Raw genomic sequence first — 21,934 nt, 5'->3', positions numbered from 1 at the left:
TGTGGATTCTTGGTTTCAGAGGTCTTAGTCCTTAGAAGCCCAGCTCCATTACTAGGGCTCAGGGTGAGGCAGAATATCATGGCAGAAGAGTGTGGTTCATATGATGATCAGAAAGCAGAGAAAGAGAGGTCTCCATTTGCCAGATACAAATATATACATCAAAGCAATACAGCAATTCCTACTCCTCCAGCCATACTCTAGCACTTCAGTTAATCCCTGTGAAGAAATTAATCACTGATTGAATTGTCTTACATGTGAGCTTTTGGGGGATACCTCACATCCAAACCATAACAACATCTTTTCTCCAAAGTCAACTTTATTTTCAAGATTATATATTTTGTCTTCATTGCCTGAAACTTTGTCTTCCAAGTGATGCTTTCCATTGAATATTTACTTTGATTCATTTCAAGGATTTCTGCTTTATTTTTTTTATGATCTCTTTATTGAAGTGATCTTTCACTTCTTTTGTTTTCTATCTGATTTAACTCCTTACATTGTCCCTTATCTTGCAGATGATTTTTAACTATGTACACTCTGAACTTCTTCTCTGACATTTTTTCCACTATGGTGTCAATGGATTCTGTTGTTGAAGTATCTGGTTTGTTTGGGGGTGATTTGATTTCCACATTGTTAGTGTGTCTAACCATCTAACAGTATGGATCTGATGCAGAAGAGTTTCTACCCTGTGGACTTATAGTATCACTGAAGGTTTCCTCTTTCCTTGGCATTTTCATCATAAATCAGTGCTGAATTTTGTTAAAGGCCTTCTCTGCATCTATTGAGATGACTAATTGATTCTTGTACATAATTTTATTTATGTGATGAAATACATTTGTTTATTTGTATATATTAAACCATCCTTGCATCTCTGGAATAAAACCAACTTGTTTCTGGTATACAGTCTTCTTATTGTTGTTCAATATAATTTACTAATATTTTTAAGTATTTTTGCTTCTAAGTTCATCAGAGATATTGATCTGTAGTTTTCTTTCCTTGATGTGTCCTTATCTGATTTTGTTTTGAGGTTTCAGTATGATACTGGTTTCATAGGTAGAAGTGTTTTTATTTTATGAGATAATATGAAAAATATTGGCATTAGTTCTTTAAAGTTTTGGGAGAATCCAGCTAAGAATCTACCTAGTCCTGGGCTTTTATTTGTTGGAAAGCTTTGTATTATTACTTCTACCCCATTGCTACTTATTGTTTTGTTTAGGTTTTCTACATCCTCTGGATTCAGATTTGGCACATAGTATCTATCTAGAAATGTATACATTTCTTCTAGTTTTTCCAATTTATTGAAGTAAACATTTTCAAAATAGTCCCTAATAAGCCACTGTGTTTCTGTGATGTCTGTGTCTATTTCTCCTTTATTGTTTCTAATTTTATTAATTTGAGTTTTCTCATTTTCTTTTGCTTATTTTGGATAAGGGATTATCAATCTTGTTTATCTGCTCAAAGAATCAACTCTTTGTTTCACTCATCCTTTGTATTTGTATTTTTCTTAAATTTTTTTTTTTTGTAATTGTAGGTGGACAGCATGCCTTTATTTTATTTGCTTATTTTTGTGTGTGGTGCTAAAGGTAAATCCCAGTGCCTCACTCATAGTAGGCAAGCACTCTGCCACTGAGCCATAATCCCAGCCCCCTTTGTATTTGTTTTTATTCTCAATTTTATTAATATTGGCTCTGATCTTAATTATCCACTTCCTTCTACTGGTTTTGGAATTGGTTTTTTATTATGTTCTAAGAGCCTTTAGATGCATCATTAGGTTGTTTATTTGGGATATTTCTGATTTTCTTATGTAGGTACGCACAGACATAAGCTTTCCTCTTAGAACTACCTTCATAATATCCCAAAGATTCTGGTACATTGTATCACTATTATCACTTGAGTCTAATAAGATTTTTTTAATTTCTCCTTTGATTTCTTTTATTGACCAGTCATTATTCAAAAAATCATTTTTCAATCTCCATGTGTTTACATAGGATTTTGTCATGTTGTTTTCTAATTTCATTCCATTTTATCTGATAAGGTGCAAGGAATTATATTCAAATTATTTTTGTAGTTGCTAAGAGCTTTTTTGTGGCTAAAAAATATGATTTATTTTGGAGAAGGTTCCATGACCTGCTGAGAAGAAAGTATATTCAGTTGTTGTTGGATGAAATATTCTATATATGTCTATTAAGTCCATTTAATTTATAATATTTTTCTTATCCAAAGAGTTTTTACTGAATTTATGTCAGAATGACTTATCTAATTTTTAGAGAGGTTTGTTGAAGTCACTCAGTATTTTTATACAGGGGTCTCTCTGAGGCTTAAATTTTAGTAATGTCTCTCTTTTAAGTGATTAATTGCACCCACATTTGTGGCTAAAGATTTATTATTATTATATCTTTTTGTTGGATTCTTCCCTTTACCAATGTGAAGTGACTGTCTTCATCTCTTCTGATTAATTTTGGTTTGAAGTTTTCTTTGTCATATATGAGAGTAACTATTCCTGCATGTTTTCAAGCTGATTTGCATGGTATAACAATTTCCAAACTCTTTGCTTTTAACCTGTATCTGTCTGTCTTTGTAAAATGTGTCTTTTGCAAACAAGATATAGTTGTGTCTTATCTTTTAATCCCTTCTGCCAGCTTATGTCTTTCAATAGGAGATTTGAAACCATTAACATTCAATGTTATTAAAGAGAGGTGTTTATTAATTTATGCTATTTTGATTTATTTATCATGTTTAATTTGGCCTTGTTTCTCACATGCTTGCCTATTCTTCAAAAAAGATTTGTTTATTTGTTATCTCTGGTTTTTTTTAATTATTATTTCTTCTGTGTGGGGTATTTTTTTTAAAGAAACTTCTGTATTGCCTATTTAATAGTCATATATTGTTTCAGTTCTTCTTAGAAGGTTTTTATTTCTACTTTAAGTTTGAAGAATATCTTTGCTGCATCTTAGCAGCGTTGGTTGACAGTTATTTTCTTTCAGGACTTGGAATACATCATTTCAAACCCTCCTGGCTTAAAGAGTTTGTGCTGAGAAATCAGAAGTGATCCTGATTGGCTTGCCTCTAAATGTGACCTGACGTTTTTCTCTTGGGACTTTTAAAATGCCATTCTTGTTCTGTATGTTAGGCATTTTAATTATAATGTGTCATGGAGAGGTTCTTTTTTGATCTTGTCTATTTGCAGTTCTAAATTCCTCCTGTATCTGATGTTCATTTCATTCTGAAGGTTTGGAAATTTTTCTGCTATTATTTCCCTGAGGCATTTATCCATTTCATTAACTGAATTTCACAACCCTCCTGAATTCCAATGATTCTTAAACTTGTTCTCTTAATTTTGTCCCAGAGCTCTGTATTATCTGTTCATGGTTACTTGTTCTCTGTTCTTTAATGCTGTCTGAATATTCAAGGGTGGATACTTTCATCTTCCAATTCTGCCGCAGTCTGGCTGGGCACAAATCACGAGCCACTCCAGCAGGAACAAACTTTATTTCTGAACTCCCACAGCACTGCATGCACACTCCCCTGGAACTCTCCTGAACACCACCAATGCAGCTCCTCCAGGAACACACCATACACCAGCCGGAACTGCCTCCACTGGGCTGCTCGCGGATTCACTCTCAGAACCCCGTGAGAACTCAACGGGAACTCCAAAGAGTTGGGGCAAGAGCCACCCTATTACTGGTGTAAAGGTCTAATATACAATTGAATCAATCCAGCATAATCTTAATGGCTTGCCTCTCAACCATTACTTCTGGCAAAATGCCAGGGGCCATTCCAACTAGGCTGTGGCTCTCAACACAACTCTGATATTCTGTCTTTAGCATGGTCCACTCTATTAGAAAAACTTTCAACTGACTTTTTAAAATTTGATTTATTGTGTATTTCATTTTCAATATTTTGGGGGATTATTTTATAATATTTTTTTCTTATTGAATTTCTCATTCATATCATATACTGACTTCCTTAATTTATTCAGTTATTTTTCTATGTCTCTTAGAATTCATTATTTTTTAATGATTATTCTGAATTCTTTCCCTGACATTTCTTCCGCTTTAATATCTTTGGGATCAGTTGCTGGTGAATTATGAACTTTAGGAGGTGTCATATTACCTTGTTTTTTCAAAATTCTTATCTTTCTCTGTTGGGTTTTATGCATTTGTTGGAAGGAAATTCTTTTCCACTGTTATGTATGGATCTTTTTAGGGCATAGTCGTTACCTTTTATAATGTTCTAGAGTAATCTATCTTAAGACCCCCCCCCCTTAGGTGTGGCTTGCCCAGACTTTGTGTTAATTTTCTCTGTTTTTGCTGTAGAAGTAAATGTCCACAGCTAAGACCTAAGGGCCCACCCCTTAGCCATTCCCACCTGAGACCTGCTCAAAATTTTGGCCTTTTGTATCTTCTATTCTTTGTATTAAAGCACAGCTGAATATTGGAGGTCACTGATTTGTGTGTGGAGCAAAGTGTGATGTCTTTTCGTTGGGTTTAGTTCAGCAGCAGTCTCTGCCCTGTGAACTTGTAGTGTCCCGTAGGTTTCCAGCACCTCACAGAATAGGGTGAAACAAAAGATAGCAACAACCAATGCAAACAATATTCATCATTAAAATAAATACCTGGTTTCTACTATGGCATTCACAATGTTTATTGCCACAAAATCCAGAAATAGTGGCATCAGCAATTGCCAATAGCAAAAACAATAAGTAACCATAAACTTCATCTGGCATTAAAGCAAACAATAGGTGTCATCTAACTCATTCACAAAAGAAATAATTGCAAAAACATTAGTGATGGGGCTAGGAAGTATATAAACCAACTAGTTCTAAAGATAGTAAGAATACAGTTAATTAAGAGAAAAAGAAATGTGATAGGAAGATAGAAAGGAGTTTACAATTTCAAAAAGTAAACAAAGAGAATGTAGAAGAAATGCAGCAAATGATGGTTATAAGGAAGGAGAAGAAACAAAGTCAAGAGAGAAAGTGAGAATTTGACCATCAGCAGGCAGAAGGAGAAGGAAAGAGAAAGAAAAACAAGAGGAACAAATGAAAACAATACACAAGAATACATATACAAGCCCCAGACCCTAACCCTCAAAGACAAGGCAAAGAAAAATAACTACATTAAAAATTGCTAAAAATAAGAAAGAAAGAACCAAATGTGTATATGCATATATGTTCACCAACAAATCAGCACAGCAAAAGTCCACCAGAGACAGAAGAAGAACAACAAGAAGAAGAAAAAGAAAAATATTCTTTTTTTTTAAAGAAAGAAAGAGAGTGAGAGAGAAGAGAGAGAGAGAGAGAGAGAGAGAGAGAATTTTTTTAATATTTATTTTCCATTTCTCGGCAGACACAACATCGTTGTTTGTATGTGGTGCTGAGGATCGAACCCTGGCCTCATGCCTGCCAGGCGAGCACACTACCGCTTGAGCCACATCCCCAGCCCCGAAAAATATTCTTAATGAAAAATTAAGGAAATCATTTCCACTGAGGTGGTCAAAATTGTCAATGAGAATAGATGGTCACTATCTATGCCTGTCTATCTTTCTTCAGCTATCTACTGAGAGCCACAGCAAGGTCTAGGGTTGTTAACCCCTTCCTCTTTTTGTGTTGCTCTTCAAGCTGCCAATTGGAGTGGCCTAAGGCTGAGATTGATTCAAATAAACCTCAGCTTCCCTTCTCCCTAGTATGAAGTAGGATGGGATGAAAAGTAATGTCAGTCAGAATTTTGTCTGCACAAACCAGATCAATGCATGCCCAGGGTGGAACTACTGCAGAGTTCTATGAAGGTGAGTCCTGGCAGATTGGGCATAGGTCTTATCAGCCTCAAAGGTTTTGTTGGGTGGGGCCTGCTTTGGAAAGATTAATTCAACACCCCCTTAGGGTGTGGCAGCTGTTTATCTAGGTTAGGAGTTTGGAGGCTTCCAAGAATTCTCCTCCTAAGGCAAGAGAGGTCATGAGCACAGTCTTTCCAAGCTTAGTCCCTGAGTGTATTCACACCCAACTCTTTGGATTCCCAGCCCACTTCATCTGATCACGTGAGCTACCAGCTCAAAGAGTAAGTGAGTTTGGTTCCCCTTTGCTCTTCTGATTTGAAATTCCCCCAGGTAAATCTTCTCTGTGCCTATATCACTCATATTCTGCTAAGGATACCTTAGGCCACATGGTAGACACCTGGTAGGACATCCATGGCAGTGTTTGCTATGATCTCCTGGCTCTGCAACAGCATCTGCTATGTGGTTGCCTCAAGATGTCTCTGCCTCAAGATGGCTGCCATCTTACCTCTCTGCAACCTGTTAAGAAACAGAGCACTTTTCAAGAACTAGTGCACAGAGCAGCCTCTGAATCAGCCAAGTCCAGGCTGCTTTTCTTATCTCAGGTTTTTCCATATTAAATCTGCCCATTGTGTTTCTTTTTGTCCCCTCTTGTCTTCTCCTTCCCTCTGTGCTAAACCAGCACCACATCTGCTGCCAATACTACATCAAGCTTAGCTCCAAAGTAGTCTTTCTTCTTTGTTTAATGTACCCCAATTTCTGAGTCTCAAAAGCATTCTGATTTTACAATATTGAATTTTAGGGAAATCCCTCTTTTACCCACCATGCTAATAAGTAGTACAACCACTACTTGAATCTCAAGCCATGGAGTAACTAAGAATGCAGCCTTCCTCTAATCTGCCATATTGAACCTATCTCATCCTGTCATACAATTTTCCAATAACTATAGAAGGTAGTAGGACTAATGTTATTAGTTTTATTACATGTATAAGTAGTGTGAGGCTTAGAATAATTTAATAACTGACCTGATTTTACATAAGATAAATCTAGGGTTTAAACTATTTTCTAAAGATCTAGTCCAGTGTTTTCTCTCCTTTATATCAGTTCATTTTCAAAAACAAAGAGAAGAAAGGCCAATATTCTTAAATGCTTTTGAGAATTAAGAAGCATCTTTCCTTATTGTAGCAGGATAAGAAAAAAGTCATGGAAAGATTTTGGTGGCAAAAATGTTCAGGAAGCGGTGCTTCGTGAGTAAATCTCCAGATTGCTTTCTCTTAGGGCTCTGAAGATGAACGCCTGTTTACCCAAAGGCATGCATTTTGATTGTTGATTGAGTTGTGACAGAAGCAGGCTCGTTAGGCCATAGTACCCAGGTGTGTTTACCTTTCCAAAATCTGCCCTGTCTTTCAATTTTCAACTGAACTGCAATATGTCCATGCATTTTTTCAATCAAATCACTCAAATATCAAAGCTGAAACAAAAGACTAGTGCTTTTCTATGTTGTAAATATTCCATAGTATTCAGCCCCTCAGTAAGGACTATAATCTTATAGTTTTTCATTCTAATGCCCTATTATTTACCCAACCTGATTGGAAAATGAGAAAAAGAAAGACCTTGACCTTTTGCGTTTTTTAAAAGTGTATTTTATAGCCTGCATAATAAGGCAGTGATTGTTTTGGTAATATTTTGTCCTGTAATCAGTGTTAGAGATGGCCTTACCAGTGACTTGCAATGGAATTTTTATTTGATTTACATTTTTACATTTACAAAGCAATTTTCTCTGGCATGATATTTGTCTTGTAAGTTGCCCTAAAACATGATGTAAATAAGTACATTGCAATGTTAAATAAAGGACAGAAATACTAAATATTAAAAATAAACCAGAATTGGAATAATTAAACTTTTTAAAAGAAAGACTGGGTCAATTTATATAGTTTACTATGTTTAGAAACTAGTAAAGTTAAAAAGATAAAAAGTACTAATAATTCTGAAATAACTTTTCAAAAGTGAAAAGACATTATAAGACATTCTTTTAAAATGTACTTCAGCTTCACCATGACTTCATTGGCAAGTTTTCAAACAACAGATGTTTATTAAACACTTACTCAGTTTCAGTCACTGAGCTGGGGTCTCAGAACAAAGCAGTTGATCACACAGAAAGAGTTTTATTCCTTCCTCTTAGAGCTTTAGTGACCTGGCAAAGCAGAGGGCATTTCTGTGTGTGTGTGTGTGTGTGTGTGTGTGTGTGTGTGTGTATGTATATATATATATATATTTTTACTAACTTGCTAATTCAATAGTGGTATTATACTATTGGAATTGTAGCTGATATTTGACTTCTAGTGAGCTTAAATATTTTTCCCATTTACATTTCTTCTTTAAAATGTGCTATTCATATCTGTTGGTTGCTTTAGGCTTAGTGATTTTCTTATCAATTTGAGTGACATATTTATATAAGCATGTCATATTTACTGAAAATATTTTGCTGTTTCATATATTTATATACATGAAAATTCTATCTATATGAACAAAGAGCAGTTACATAATCAACTCTCCTTTCAATCTTTTTTTTTTTCTGATTTGGGTTATTTTCAAACTTAGAAAGTCTTACCCCAAATTTCTATTTTGTTCTTTCCAGAAAACTGAATCCAAAAGAGGAGAAAGAAAACATTTTGGAGACCCTATCTCTTTGTAAACTAATTTACATGTACATGCTACTTGTTATATATTATTTCATAGACAATGAAAATGAGATTATAGTACACCTACTATATTATAACTTTCTTAAAATAATAATCATTTCCTATTTAATACATAGATATCTAACATTTCTTGTTGGCAGTTTATGTAATTTATGTTTCTTCCAATTAATGCACATTTACATTTATTTCAGTTTTTTCACTATTATAATTAAAATTTAGATAGACATCTTTGCACACATATCTATACATATACACAAAAAATATATGTGTATATTTTTCATATTCTTCTCATTAGATATATTTCTATTTCTAAATTTCTAAAATTTCAATATCAAAAAAATGTTTGGTTGTTTTCACAGCTGTTGTTGAAATGCTCTCCAAAAAGCTGTGCATGGCATTTGGAAGGAGCTGAGGATCTAAAGGCATAAAAGACTGGGTTCCATGAGGCTGTTGGGTATAAGATGGAGCATGTGGGCAGACTGATGCTAAAGCTGAGAGCCACTGGGCTCAGGAGACCCAGTTAAGGAGAAAGTAGCCAGCAAGGCAGGTGTTGAATTCACCCAGGAGGATTCAATCACTCACCCACCCATTTGTTTGTTCAACAAACGTAGGAGGGCTTACCATGATTTAGACATATTTTAAAGAAAGAAAACAGTTAAAAATTCCTGTTCTCATGCAGCATATTTACACTATAGTGGAGGAATCAGGCAACAAAAAAATAAAATATGTATTAAATCATATGGAAAATGAGCTTTGGAAAAAATAAAGCATGGAAGAAATAAGGAATACCAAATTGAGAGGCTTTTAACTTAAATAGGATGATCAGGGAAGGTCTCACGGAGCGGATGGCAGTACAATGAGAGTCCTGTGGAAAACTGTAGGGAGAGCGAGTCAGGAAAAGGAGATACTGCAAGCAAAGGCCCTTAGGTGGGTGCACTGAAAAAGAAGCAAGACCAGTTAAAGACTGAGTTTGGTACCCAATGAAGGAAGGTGAGATACCTGGGGGATGATGGAGAATAACAGAAATGGGAAGCCCCAAGAGCAGCTTCAAAATAGGAGGATATTTTATATATGAATGAACATACAACAATGGAGGGAAGGTGTGCTGCTGATTCCCTCTCCACCCTGAAGTACACGGATGTGGGAAAGAGCTACCTATAAGGTGGCATCATGCAAGGAGAGCCAGGTTAAGGGAGTCCACTGTGACAACACTGAGAATGAAGAGGAATGTAGGAAAGAAAAGAAAGGAGGGAGAGAGGGAAGGAGGAAGGGAGGGGAGCCATTACCAATGTCTGGGAGTGCCTGTGCTAGCTCCTATGCAGATGGTGGGAAGAATGGAGAACAGGAGAGTGAATAACAATGAGAGGATGACAGATGAAATTTATTTATTTAGGGGAGAAGGAAAATGAAGAAGAATATAGAGGAGCTGGCCAGTGAGCTCCCCAGTGAAGCAGGATGGAAAATTTCAGCAGTGTCCAGGAAGAAAAGTCTGCTGTTCAGGAAGTCAAGGACGGTGGGGTGGGTCTGAAGCATTTTATTTTAAGAAAGATGGAGTAATTAACTGTGGCAATTGAGGCTGGGAGATGGAGTGATTCAAGTGCTGAGAATCGACAGTCAGATTTGGCAAGATGAAAGTCGCTAGTAGGTCTTGACAGGATAGTTTCAGGGGTGTGTTGGGATTGAAAGTCTAAAGAGGTAGATTAAACTAAAAACTTTAGACAAATTAAGTTTAGCAGAATTTAATTGAGCAAAGAACTACTCTCAAACCAAAAGGGGTTCAGAGAGCTCCACTCTGTTAGGCGGGCAGCCAGGATTTATGGATGGAAAATGGAAATAAGAAACAGAAACAGATTGATGGGCCAGTTCAGTGTTTGTCTTACCTGAAGGTGGTCCAATCACTTGGCAGCCTGTGACTGACTGGAGCTTGGCGGCTGTGATTGGGTGAGGCCCGGCTATTTGTTACAAATGTATACTCCTAAATTGGGTTTTATAGTCAACTTGCATACTCTGTTGGGTTGCAGTTTATTAGGCAAGGACAAAGTAAGGAGGCATCCTCAGGCCAAATTTGGTTCAGTTTAACAGGGAAGGGAAAGACAAGTTGACAGTGAGTGATGTCTTTGGCTTTAATAGATGGAATTTCTTTTTTATTTTTTATTTTAATTTCTATTTATACGTGACAGTATAATGTATTTTGACAGAATATAGTTATATAAAATACAATGTATTCTATTAGATCCCCACTCCTATGATCATATATAATGTGGAGTTACCCTGATCCTGTATACAAATACAATACTAGGAAAGTTATGATCAATAAATTCTACTGTCTTTCTTATTCCCCTCCCCCTCCCTTCCCTTTGTAACCCTTTGTCTAGTCCAATCTATTTCTATTATTCTCCTTCCCAACGTCCCTTTTTTTGTATTAGCATTCACAAATCAGAACATTTAGCCTTTGATTTTATGGGATTGGCTTATTTCACTTAGCATGATATTCTCTAGTTTCATCCATTTACTGGCAAATGCTATGATTTAATTCTTCTTTATGGCTCAGTAATATTCCATTGGGTATATATATCACATTTTCTTCATCCATTCATCCATTTAAGGACACCTAGTTTGTATCTATAGCTTGGCTATTGTGAATTGAGCTGCTATAAACATGGATGTGGCTGTGAATAGATGGCATTTCTACTATTAGGGTGGGGAAAAGAGAAAGAGAAGATCTTGGGCAGGTTTTGCTTGTTTGTTTTGGTTTGGTTTTGGTTTTGGTTTTTCCTAATATATGTTGGGATTTGACAGAATCCAACATATATGGATATATTGGATTTTTTATATATGCCCAATTTCTCAATGTACTGAGAGGTAGGAAAATAAGCAGTCCAAGATCAAAGTATTACTTTCGTCACTTATAAAACTCGTGGTGGTTGAACTTATTTCTATTATCTAATATGTAAATGATAATATTTTATAGAGAAGTAGGCAGATTTATCTGCCCAGTCCTTGGCAGTGCTGAACAACTGCAGACCTTCTCTTTTAAGGGTCTGTCCTGGTAAAATTAATGATTTAAAGGAAAAGAATAGAAAGTGAAAGGAAGGTGGGACTAAGTTCAGCTTCTCTGTTCACCAATCAGAACATTCACTTCTTCCCTGGAGGAGTGAATGAGCAATTCTCCCTCAACAAAGGTCATTCCCTCATGTCTGCTTGTCGATGGAAAGGACCAGAGACAAGGAACCTGATCTGCAGGAGAGGAGAGAATTTGATTACTTTCCAGGAGGCGAGAGCAAATCCACAGCATTTGATAGGAATTAGGAAAGTTTATATCATTTATCAAGAGCACAGGCAGTTGATAGGGGTGCAGACATACTTAGATTGGAATTTGGTGTTGGAAGATACATTTTCTCTTCTGATTGTTCTTATTTTATGGTGAGATAGGAAGTGAGATCATCAACCTTGAGAAAGAAGAAGAGAGTAGGTTTGAAGAGACAGAGGTGTGAAACGATTTTCTCAAAGAGTGGGAAAGTAAATTGGCCAGAGAGACAAAGGAAATTGGCAGGGCAGTGCTGAAGGTCCATTTGAGCTTTGTGGTTGTAAATTTGAAGTTAGTGCATGCAGCACAGTGGTGATAGATTCCCCTCCCTGTCCTCACTCTGCTCAGTTTCAGGAAGAGAGAAGATAGAGGGTTGAATTCAGCCACAGTTGTGGTTGTGCCAAGCGAGTCTAATGGAGAGAGAAAGGGGGAAGGATGTTTACAGTGCATACAGGGAGTGATGGATGATGGGATTTAGTCTAGTTAGAGAGGATAGAATTGAGAAAAGAAGGTTGATATAAAGGGGAAAGGAGTATGGGCAATGAACTAGTGTTCCCAGTGTCTTCCTTTTAAGGGAGAATCAGGTTAGACAGATGTTAAAATAAAGGGATGGATATTCAGAGAAGGGACTGAGGATGTGGAAGATTAAGCCAAAGAAATAATATAAATGACAGAGAACAAGATTGAAGGATTTTAATCATTTATATCCTTCCTCTTGGTTGTAAAAGGAGAAATTGGCCATGTCTGGTGGTAAGAAGGGCGATCTTACCACAGTCCTAGAGAAATCTGAAAAGCTCCCCAAATTATGGTATACTGCGCTAACCACTTTACTAATTTCCGTCCAGAATTTCCTTGCTTTCTGGATGTTGGTCTACTGGATGTATTATGTTTCAAATTTTCCAAAAATTCCTCTGGATTTTTTATGCTAATGAATTCTTAAGATTGATTTGGGTCACCATAGAAAAATATTAGAATTCTCCTCTTCCTCCTACTCAAAAGTAAAATTTTCCCCTCCTCTGAATTTCTCGTAACCCTCTACCTGAATATCTCTTGTAATATTTATTATAATTATTTTTGTGAATCTCATATATCTATGACTTATACTTTCTATTATATGACAGTATCCAACACTGTACCTTACATAGAGAAGGTCTAAAATAAGTACACATGCAAAGCATGAATTAAAAAGCAAGGAACAAGCTAAGAGTGAGGAAATCTGCAGACTAGAACCATTCTGCTACTCACTATGTACGTGACCTTGAGCAAGTTATTTAACTTTTCATATTTGCATCTATAGGGTAGAAATAATAAATATCCTGTCTACCTAACAGTATGCTGAAGTTGTAAGAAGTGTGAGAACTAGAAGCAGTATTTGAAAATGCTTTGAAAACTGGTTGCAAATAAGCTAATTCAAAACTGAAATTAAAAGAGTAGTAATTCAGAAAAAGACAATTTCATAATTTGCAGGAAGCATTTCATGATATGTTTAACAAATTTTTTTTGGCTCAGACATCTCTGGAAATAAAGATTATATAGGACTCATATGATAATTAGGTTCTCTTAATCTGCCATCCTCAGCATAGAAATCTTGCTGAAGGGAGTAGCCTTGAACTGACTGTAACTTCAGTTCCAAATTCTACAAAAATTTTCAAAGATTTCATATCATACCCGAAATGCTAACATCACTAATTTATTCCCTGGAGTTAAAATATTGTCTTTATTCTTCAAGTTCTGTTTCAAAAAGAGAGAGAGAGAAATGGTACAGTATATGTGGCTTGGATTTGAATCCCAGCTTTATGGTTTAGTGTTTGTATGACTGTCATAAAATTTTCTAATTTTTCAAATAGATATAATAGTAGTTATATCTTTATCATGAAGACAAAATAAAATTTCATAAGGTATATACAACCGTGTTGGCTCATGCCAATCACTCAATAAATGTTAGGTATTTTAAAGTCATCATAAAATCTCTAACAGCATAGTGAGAATAACAGATGAAATAGAAAACAGATAAAGAGAATCAACAAGTCCAAAAGATTGTTCTTGAGAAAAGTTTAATAAAACAACCAAACCTATGGGGAAATCAGCCAAGAAAATAATCAAGGAAGAACACACAAGGAAATGCTAGAAATGAAAGAGGGCTATAACTGCAGATACAGAACAGATTAGAATTTAATAAGAGAATAGTGTTAATACTTAGTGCTAATAAATTTGAAAATTTAGACAAAACTGATCATTTCTGAAAACAAATTATAAACTACCAAGCTTGGGAAGAAACTGAAATTTAGAATCATAAGTGGGTAGCTATCACCAAAGAACAGGTAAAATAAGGTAGCATTACACTTTGAGTTGCATGCAGTAGGTAGCAACAACTTTGTAGATGTGCAGACAAGCAATTAAATACATCTAATAGCCAGGGATGGTAAGAAAAGAATAAAAAGGAGAAAGAAATGTATTATATAATGTTGCTTATGAAACTCAAAACACACACACAAGCATATGTTGCAATAACACATGCAAAACAAAAAATTCACATCAAACTTATTAGAATATTTGCCTCTAAGGAGAATAGGGAGTGAAGGGAGGGAGGGAGGGGAAGTAAGGAGAAAAGAGGAGAAAGAAGACAATGGAGGGGCTGGGGATGTGGCTCAAGCGGTAGCGCACTCACCTGGCATGTGTGCAGCCCAGGTGCAGCCCAGGTTCGATCCTCAGCACCACATACAAACAAAGATGTTGTGTCCGCCGAAAACTAAAAAATAAATTAAAAAAAAAAAGAAGACAATGAAAAGATAGCAGCATGTTCAAGGATCCAAATGTTCAGTATTGTAAATATACCCACGCTCTCCAAATTGATTAATAGATGCAATATATTCCAGCATAAATTTTTATAAGGTTGTTATTGGGAGTTGACAAGTTGATTCTGAAATTTATGAAGAAGAACAAAAGGTTAAGTATAATCACTATACTCCTAAGAAAGAATAGCAAGGCAAAGAGACAAAGAGAAATTATAACTTATTGCTTTAATACTTAAGAACAAGATCTTGTTGCAAGGATTTCAAATAGACTTATGGATTATGATATAGAACACAGAATGGCTTATCCTACAGAACCCCACATATATGGACATCTGATAGATGGCAGGGGGAGGGGGAGGATATAGACTATGCAATCAGTAGTAACATGGTGAGGCACTTCGTTATGGATGAAATTGTGTCTCTCCCCCACCCAAAAAAAATCATAAGTTGAAATCCTAACCCTATATGTGACCATATTTGGAGACAAGTGACAAAAGTTAATGACATCATAAAGTGGACTCTTCATCTGACAAGAATGGCATCCGTATACAGAGAGGAAGAATTATCAGGACTCTCCTTCCAGAGAAGAGAGCCTGTGAGATCATAGCTAGAAGGTAGGTGTCTACCAGCCAGGATGAGAGGCCTCACTAGAAACCAACTCTGATGGCACCTTGATTTGACCTGGACTTCCTGCAAGAAAATAAACTTCTGTTGTTTAACCCACCCAGGCTGTAATATTTTGCATTGATTGCCTAAGCAGATGCATACATTCTTGGCCATCCATTTGGGAAAATAATAATTTATTTCTCATAACTATACATAGAACCAGCTATTGATAGAGTAAAGACGGAAGTGTGAAAATGAAACTTGAAAACTTTAAGTAGAGAAATAGGAGACTATCTTAAAGATCTTAATGATTACATCATAAAAAAGGTAGCCAGAACAGAAAATACTGGTAATTTTGACTACGTTAAAATGAAAATCATTTGTTTATCAAAGGGCATCATAAAGAAAGTAAAAACAAATGTATCACATGGGAAATTAACAAAACATTAGTATGTGGGATATAATAAAACATACACACACACACACACACACACACACACACACACACACACGACAAAAAACGGTTCCAGAGGAAAAATAGCTAAAAGACGTGAATCCAAAAGAGGAAATATAAATGACAAAGAAACATATGAAAGGTGTTCAGGCTTATTAGCATTTAGAGAAGCACAAGTTATAATAATCCCAATGATATACTCTTTCATACACATGTGATGAACGAGTGTTCTAGTCTGGCAAACACCAAACACTGGCAAGGATGTAGGATAGGCTGATCTTTATTATATTGCTGGGGTAATTGTATATTTCTACAATCATTTTGGAAAGCAATTTGGTGTTAGGCAGTAAAATTAATGGTGGATCTAACCCAAGACCCTGTCCTTGCCTACGTGTTTTATGTCCTAGAAAAATTTTTGCATGTGTACAAGAGGGGGAATCAGATAGGAATATGTTTACAGAAGCAAGGTTCGTTATTAAGAAGAAACTTGGCAGAGCATAATGTCCATATACAGTAGAACGGGTAATAAATTGGGATGTAATCATAACATGAAATGCTAGACTGTAGTGAAAATCAATGAACTACAGCACGTGTATTAGCATAGATAGATGTGAAATCATATTGAGAACAAAAGCAAATTTCAATGACATTCTATTTATGTAAACTTAAAAACAAACTTGGAAACATACCAATGCTTGTTTAGAGATGCTCATATATGTAACAAAATATAATAAAATGGAGAGGAATTATAAACATGAGGAGGAAAGGAGAGGAATTCAACAGGGGATGCAGCAGGGCTATTGGCTGCCTATTTTTATCTTTCATTTCTGAAGCAGTGTGCTATGTACATGGGTGTTCGCTTTAATTTTCTCTATGCTATCTGTCACAAACATATGCACACATATAGACACAAATAAAAATATAAGTAGAAATATATATATATGTTCATTCATATAAATTATATTTATTCTTCTACATGTATGTAATATTGCATAGTAAAAGTGAAAATGAAGAAGTGGGGAAAAAAAAATGAACCGAGCCTGCGGTTACCATAAAAAGAGTTTCCAACACAAGCTATGACAATTGATGCTCAGACTTTCTATTTCTTTCCCAAGCTTGGAAAATCACCCTGTTGTCCTCTGATTTCACATGATACAATTCCAAACAGGCTGTTCCTGAGCACACAGATGCTCATATAGATCCCCAAAGACACACACAGAGATGGCAGCCAGATTGTCACCTTTCTCTCCCTTCTTCAACACAAAGGGGGACGATGAGGATCAAAGTCAGCCTTGAAGTGAACTATCCAGATTTCCTTCTTTCTATCTAGAAGGAGGAGGGCTCAGGGTGAGGAGAGGAAACTTCGTAAGGCCCTGGAGAGGATTGTTTGAAGAGTCCGATGAGTGCTGGTCTGCCAGGAAGGCCTGTGTGGAGTTGACCTTCAGAGAGCAGGATCAGGCATATCAAATGTGCTCACCCTTCTGAGAATCTTCCTTCCCTTTGACATCGCTAAAAATGGAATCAGCTGCAAACAGTATGTGACTGTGTATGATAATTTCTGTGAAGCTCCTCAAGGGTAACATTTAGCTAGAAATGCAATATGGCCTGGGATCAAAGTATTATTTTTAAGATTAAATGGAATAACATTCTGGCAAGCCAGTAAAACTCCAGACAAGGGGCCCACTCTTTTAAAACTTTGCGTTCTCCCAAGACACCTCTCCAAGCCCTTATGGAGGCTACACCAGCTTTCCAGTGGCTTCCCCGGCTGGGGTTGAAACTCATGTGGCTCTACACAGTCTCCAGGGACCACCACTCACTAACAGCACCATGTCATTCCTGAAACAGAAATCCAAGAAAACTGCATGCCTTTTTAGAGTGATTATAGTTTGTGAAGTCACCCTATTCTTTTCACAATGTGTTTGCTTATGAATTTAGGCCACATGGGAATAGAACAAGTTACATGTAGGCCTTTTACTAAAACACCATTTTGACATGATTTGTCTGCCCCTTGGCTCACAGGGAAGTCTACCTCTGCTAACAAATACACTTCACTATATCTGTAGTGAATTTTGAATTATAGGAACTGCAAAAACCTACCAGCCCACTCATCAGCTGCAATATATTTATATTAATTCTAAGAACTGGGAAGCTTTTTGAAGAAAGAAGAGCTCTTTGGTTTTCTCCTAGTCATTCATGTGTCACCGGATGTAATAAAATCATACCACATTGTGTTTTATTTTATTGTGAGGAGCATGCTGTGACATGTGTAAGTAATGGAATTAGCTTGAGTCTGTATTTAATGCAAATGGCTGTGTGGCCTGGACCTTGTGTTGGCTTGGGTTACTCCCCCAGCTTCTTCATAGCTTCCCCTAGATGCACAGGACACACTAAGTGCTAGATTAGCTGTAGAAGCAAAGCTTAGAATGGCATGATTGGGACTACTTACAACCCACAACAAAAGTTTGCAGGAATAGAATTCATCTGGAAAGTATATGAGTTCCCCCTTCACTGAGTGTAGTTTGTCTGCTTAAACACACATATATACTTACACACACACACACACACACACACACACACACACACGGGCGCACACACAAACAGTGTTTGAATCTAATTAAGCACACATGCTGCCTACCATTGTGTCTTTCTGTGGCACAATTGCTGTGACAGTGTTTTCCAGCCAGGGATGATTTCTAAAACAGGACCATCCCTGCACACAATCCCCTGCTAGTTGATTTCAGTGCCCCATCTTTTCCCCCAGTCAGCAGCCCTGCATGACAATGTCACTCTTTCTTATAGTTCTGAGGACACTCAGATAGGGAGTTTGTTATTTATTTGCTTAACAAAAAGAAGAGCTCATTTCAAAAGCATACAGTGAAGGGGAGCTGGGCCACCAGCTAAATCCTACTTTTGTATTTGATGAGCTTTGTTGTGGATTTGCATAAGGAAAATTGACAGACACTTACACGCTGCTCCGTTTTATTGTTTCTCATCCTATCACTGTCTCTCTTTTGTCCTCATGAACCTCTCAAATGTTTCCCTTAATTTTTAAAGTTTTGTCATTCTCATAGAGGTATAAAATCAGCAATGTCACTGGAATAAAATGACGAAAGATAGATGATGTCCTTCACAAATGACATTGGAAAGACAAAAAGATAAATAGACACAAATAAAAAGTTTACACTTCTGTAGCTAATCCAGCATCTAGTCAATATTAGATTGTTTGTTACCAGGTTTTTAGAGTATTATTAGATGATTACTTAAATGAGATTAACAAACAGCCGGACATAGTTGCATGCATTCTAATGTCACATTGCATTACACTAGCCACTGTTTATCTCTTTTAGAGTTTACGGCAAATCATTGTATAGATGCAGAAGAAGTTTAAGGAAGGAAATAACGACTTGCTATGGTTATCAGCTAGTAAGTGGAAAAGCAGGAATTCAAACACTTGCCTACAGACTCTATAACAATGATCCCTATCTCTGATCAGCCCATGTCCTGATTGGACTGCCTGGAGTAAACTTCTGGCTTAGCTATGCTGTATCTATGCTTAGCTATGCTGATTTCCATGAGCAAATCACTAAACCCCTCTGTGTTCAGTTTCCTTATTCAAAAATGAAAATAATAGCGGTAGCTCCTGACAACATAACGGGGTCCCAGGAGTTCTCTCCAGAAGCAGGGACCTCCACTCCAGCCTTCCAGGCTCTTGAACATGTCACAGAGAAGACTTTAAGAACACATCAGGCTTTAACAAAGAGGGGAGGAGCTTTATTAGAAAGTGAAAGATGGAGATGTGTACTTCTAGAGCAGAACGCAGCCTATCTCAAGAGCAAGATGCACTTCCAGGGCCTAGGTCACATTTTTATTTTGTATTAAGTTACATAAATAGGTGGAATATGTATGATAAAAAAGGGGCTGGACTTTTCTTGGGACTGGGAAATATTGAGCAAAATCATGTTTGCCTGGTCTGATTTGTAGGTTTCAGCTTATGTTAAGGTCTCTGGCAAATGGGTGGTTGATTAAGTAATTGGGCCAAAATGTTAAGTATCATGAGGTTAAGGGTCTCTTTCTACTGAGGTCCTGTTTCTACTTTGTTACATCCCAGAAAACATATAGGCAACTGCAAAGTTACTAAGTAATTTATGAGTTGTTAAGTGTGCTCATACATTCTGTCCCCCTTGTGTCCCTTAGGCTCCTTTGTTCGGTTCCCTAGTTGTCTAGAGGATGCCTATTCCATATTCCTAGAAGGACATTTAAAAATTCAGTTTTCTATCTATACACCTAAATTTCTATATCACTACCATCATAAGGTTGCTATGAGAATTAAATGAAATGCTACAAGTTAGGTGCTCAGAATGGTGCATTTAACTTCTATGTCTATGATAAAGTCCCATAAATGTAGCTATTATTAAAAATATTTGTAATTAACAGATAGCATCATACTTCATTGAATGACACTTGATCTTTATTTTTTATTCTAACAGATCTGTTGTATATGTGCCATTTATTGAAAGCTCACTCAAATCTGTTTTGGAAGCAAAATGGATGTAAGCACAAATGCTTGAAATAATTTCATATTTTGCCTCCACTGAAAGGCTAGTTGTAAAACTGTTTCCTTTATCACCCTTCCAGTGGACCAGAGTGGTTCATCTACAATGAGGACACCATCTGGTGACCCTAAAATGTTGCCTTCACTGCATCCCTTCACCAGAAAGAAAAGCAACAGATGATGAGCAGAAACAAAATTCTTAGTTGGAAACTATTTGGGCATGGTTCTACTCCACATATGGACACAGCCAAAGTGGAACTGGGGAAACCTTCCCTTTTTGGTTTCCTTTCAAGGTTTTGAGATGAACTCTAAAAAAACATCTTTGTCCATCTGGCCTATTTTGTGACTGATTGTGACTCCTAAACGTAAATATGGTCAGAGAAGATATTTAGAACAAAAGAAACTAATGGAAGTCTTATAACCTAATTGTCCTAAGTCACTTTTTAGGGTTTTTTTTTTGTGTGTGTGTGTGTGGTTTTTATTGCCTTTGTTGTTGTTATTTGTTTGTTTGTTTGTTTGTTTTTAATTTATACTCACAGCCATCAGCTCATCAATTCTGGACACTGTACATAGAGGTGTGCTCGTGTGGGAAATTCAAAATACCTTAATATGAGTATATTAATAGTGACCATTTACTGAATCTCTGTTTATTCAATACCAAATAAGATACTGAAACTCTGTTTAAACTAGATTAAACAAAGTAGGAAATTTATTGGCACTTTCAAATAAAGCATCCAGGGGCAGATCCTGGCCTCAGTGATATCATTAGGACCAGCTCTCTTCTGCCTCTCAGCCACACTTCCCCCCGCCCCATGGCTTTTGTCTCTGCAGGCCTCAAGTCTGTGGCTGGGATATCTCTTTTGTCCATACCCCAGGAATTTCTCGGGATTTGCCTTTGTTTGATGAGTTTGGCTTGACAAGAATCATATACCCATCTCTGAACAAAGAGACCTAGAACCTTTGTCCTCCTCTGGGGCCTGGAATTCGATTCACATGAAGTTCATGGATTGCTAGATAGAGAAGGAGGATGCCCAGAGGGAAAGCCAGGCATGGTAACTGGAAAAGGGAAATGCAGGGGAGAAGCAAGAGATGCTCATTAAGATGGGATAGCAGAGAAAGCTCTGCTCCTCAAATCCACTCTCCCATGGTTTGTAGTCGAGCTGAAGTCCACATAGAATAATAACTTAAAACCAAACAAACAAAAATAAGCACTTACTCCCCTTGAAACTAAGTTAGCCACAGGACTAAATTCTGGGATGTAAACAGAAGTTAAGGGGGTGTTTCCAGGCATCTGCTGTAATAGACCTCAGGCTTGTCCCTTGCATCTCTCATCTTCACCCCTCCTCCTTTCCTTTGCCTGCCACTTTCTGACCACAGGCAATGGACACACCCCAGAGCCAGCTGGAAGGAGCAGAGAGATGTCAAAGCCAGAATCCAGGCAGAGATGGGTTTGACTGTGGATTCAATGTTCTTTCTTTTGAGCCGTTTAATCAAGGTCCTCCACACAGTTTCCTCAAGAAAAGACACGAGACAACTACCGAGAAACATCAGAGCGAAGTGCAAGGTCATAGCTGAGTACTGACTTTGTGGAGCAAGAGTGAGAGGCTCTCCTACTTTCAAAGGGTAAATCATGAGCAAGTAAATGAACCTTTCCCAGCTTCAGCTTTCACATCTATAAAGTGAATGGTAGTGAGAGCGAATGAAATAATGTCAAGTGCCTAGCACAGTTTCCAGCACGTAATCTGTAGT

General features: G+C 36.9%; 1 protein-coding gene across 5 annotated transcripts in view; it reads right to left on the bottom strand.

Moving 5' to 3' along the window:
- Positions 1 to 21,934, bottom strand: part of LOC144377748 (uncharacterized) — a 244,077-nt gene that overhangs the window by 148,936 nt on the left and 73,207 nt on the right. For all 5 annotated transcript variants that reach the window (XR_013438791.1, XR_013438792.1, XM_078049653.1 and 2 more), the window contains one exon: positions 14,447 to 14,527. Coding sequence is in view for 3 of the 5 variants with exons in the window: in XM_078049653.1 (XP_077905779.1) it covers positions 14,447 to 14,527 (81 nt within the window). In the remaining 2 variants the exon portion in view is untranslated. The remainder of the gene's footprint in view (positions 1 to 14,446; positions 14,528 to 21,934) is intronic.

This window comes from Ictidomys tridecemlineatus, chromosome 5 (assembly GCF_052094955.1).
Source record: "Ictidomys tridecemlineatus isolate mIctTri1 chromosome 5, mIctTri1.hap1, whole genome shotgun sequence".
Lineage (NCBI taxonomy): Eukaryota > Metazoa > Chordata > Mammalia > Rodentia > Sciuridae > Ictidomys > Ictidomys tridecemlineatus.
The sequence above is the reverse complement of the archived record's forward strand: the minus strand, read 5'-3'. Positions and strand labels throughout refer to the sequence as shown.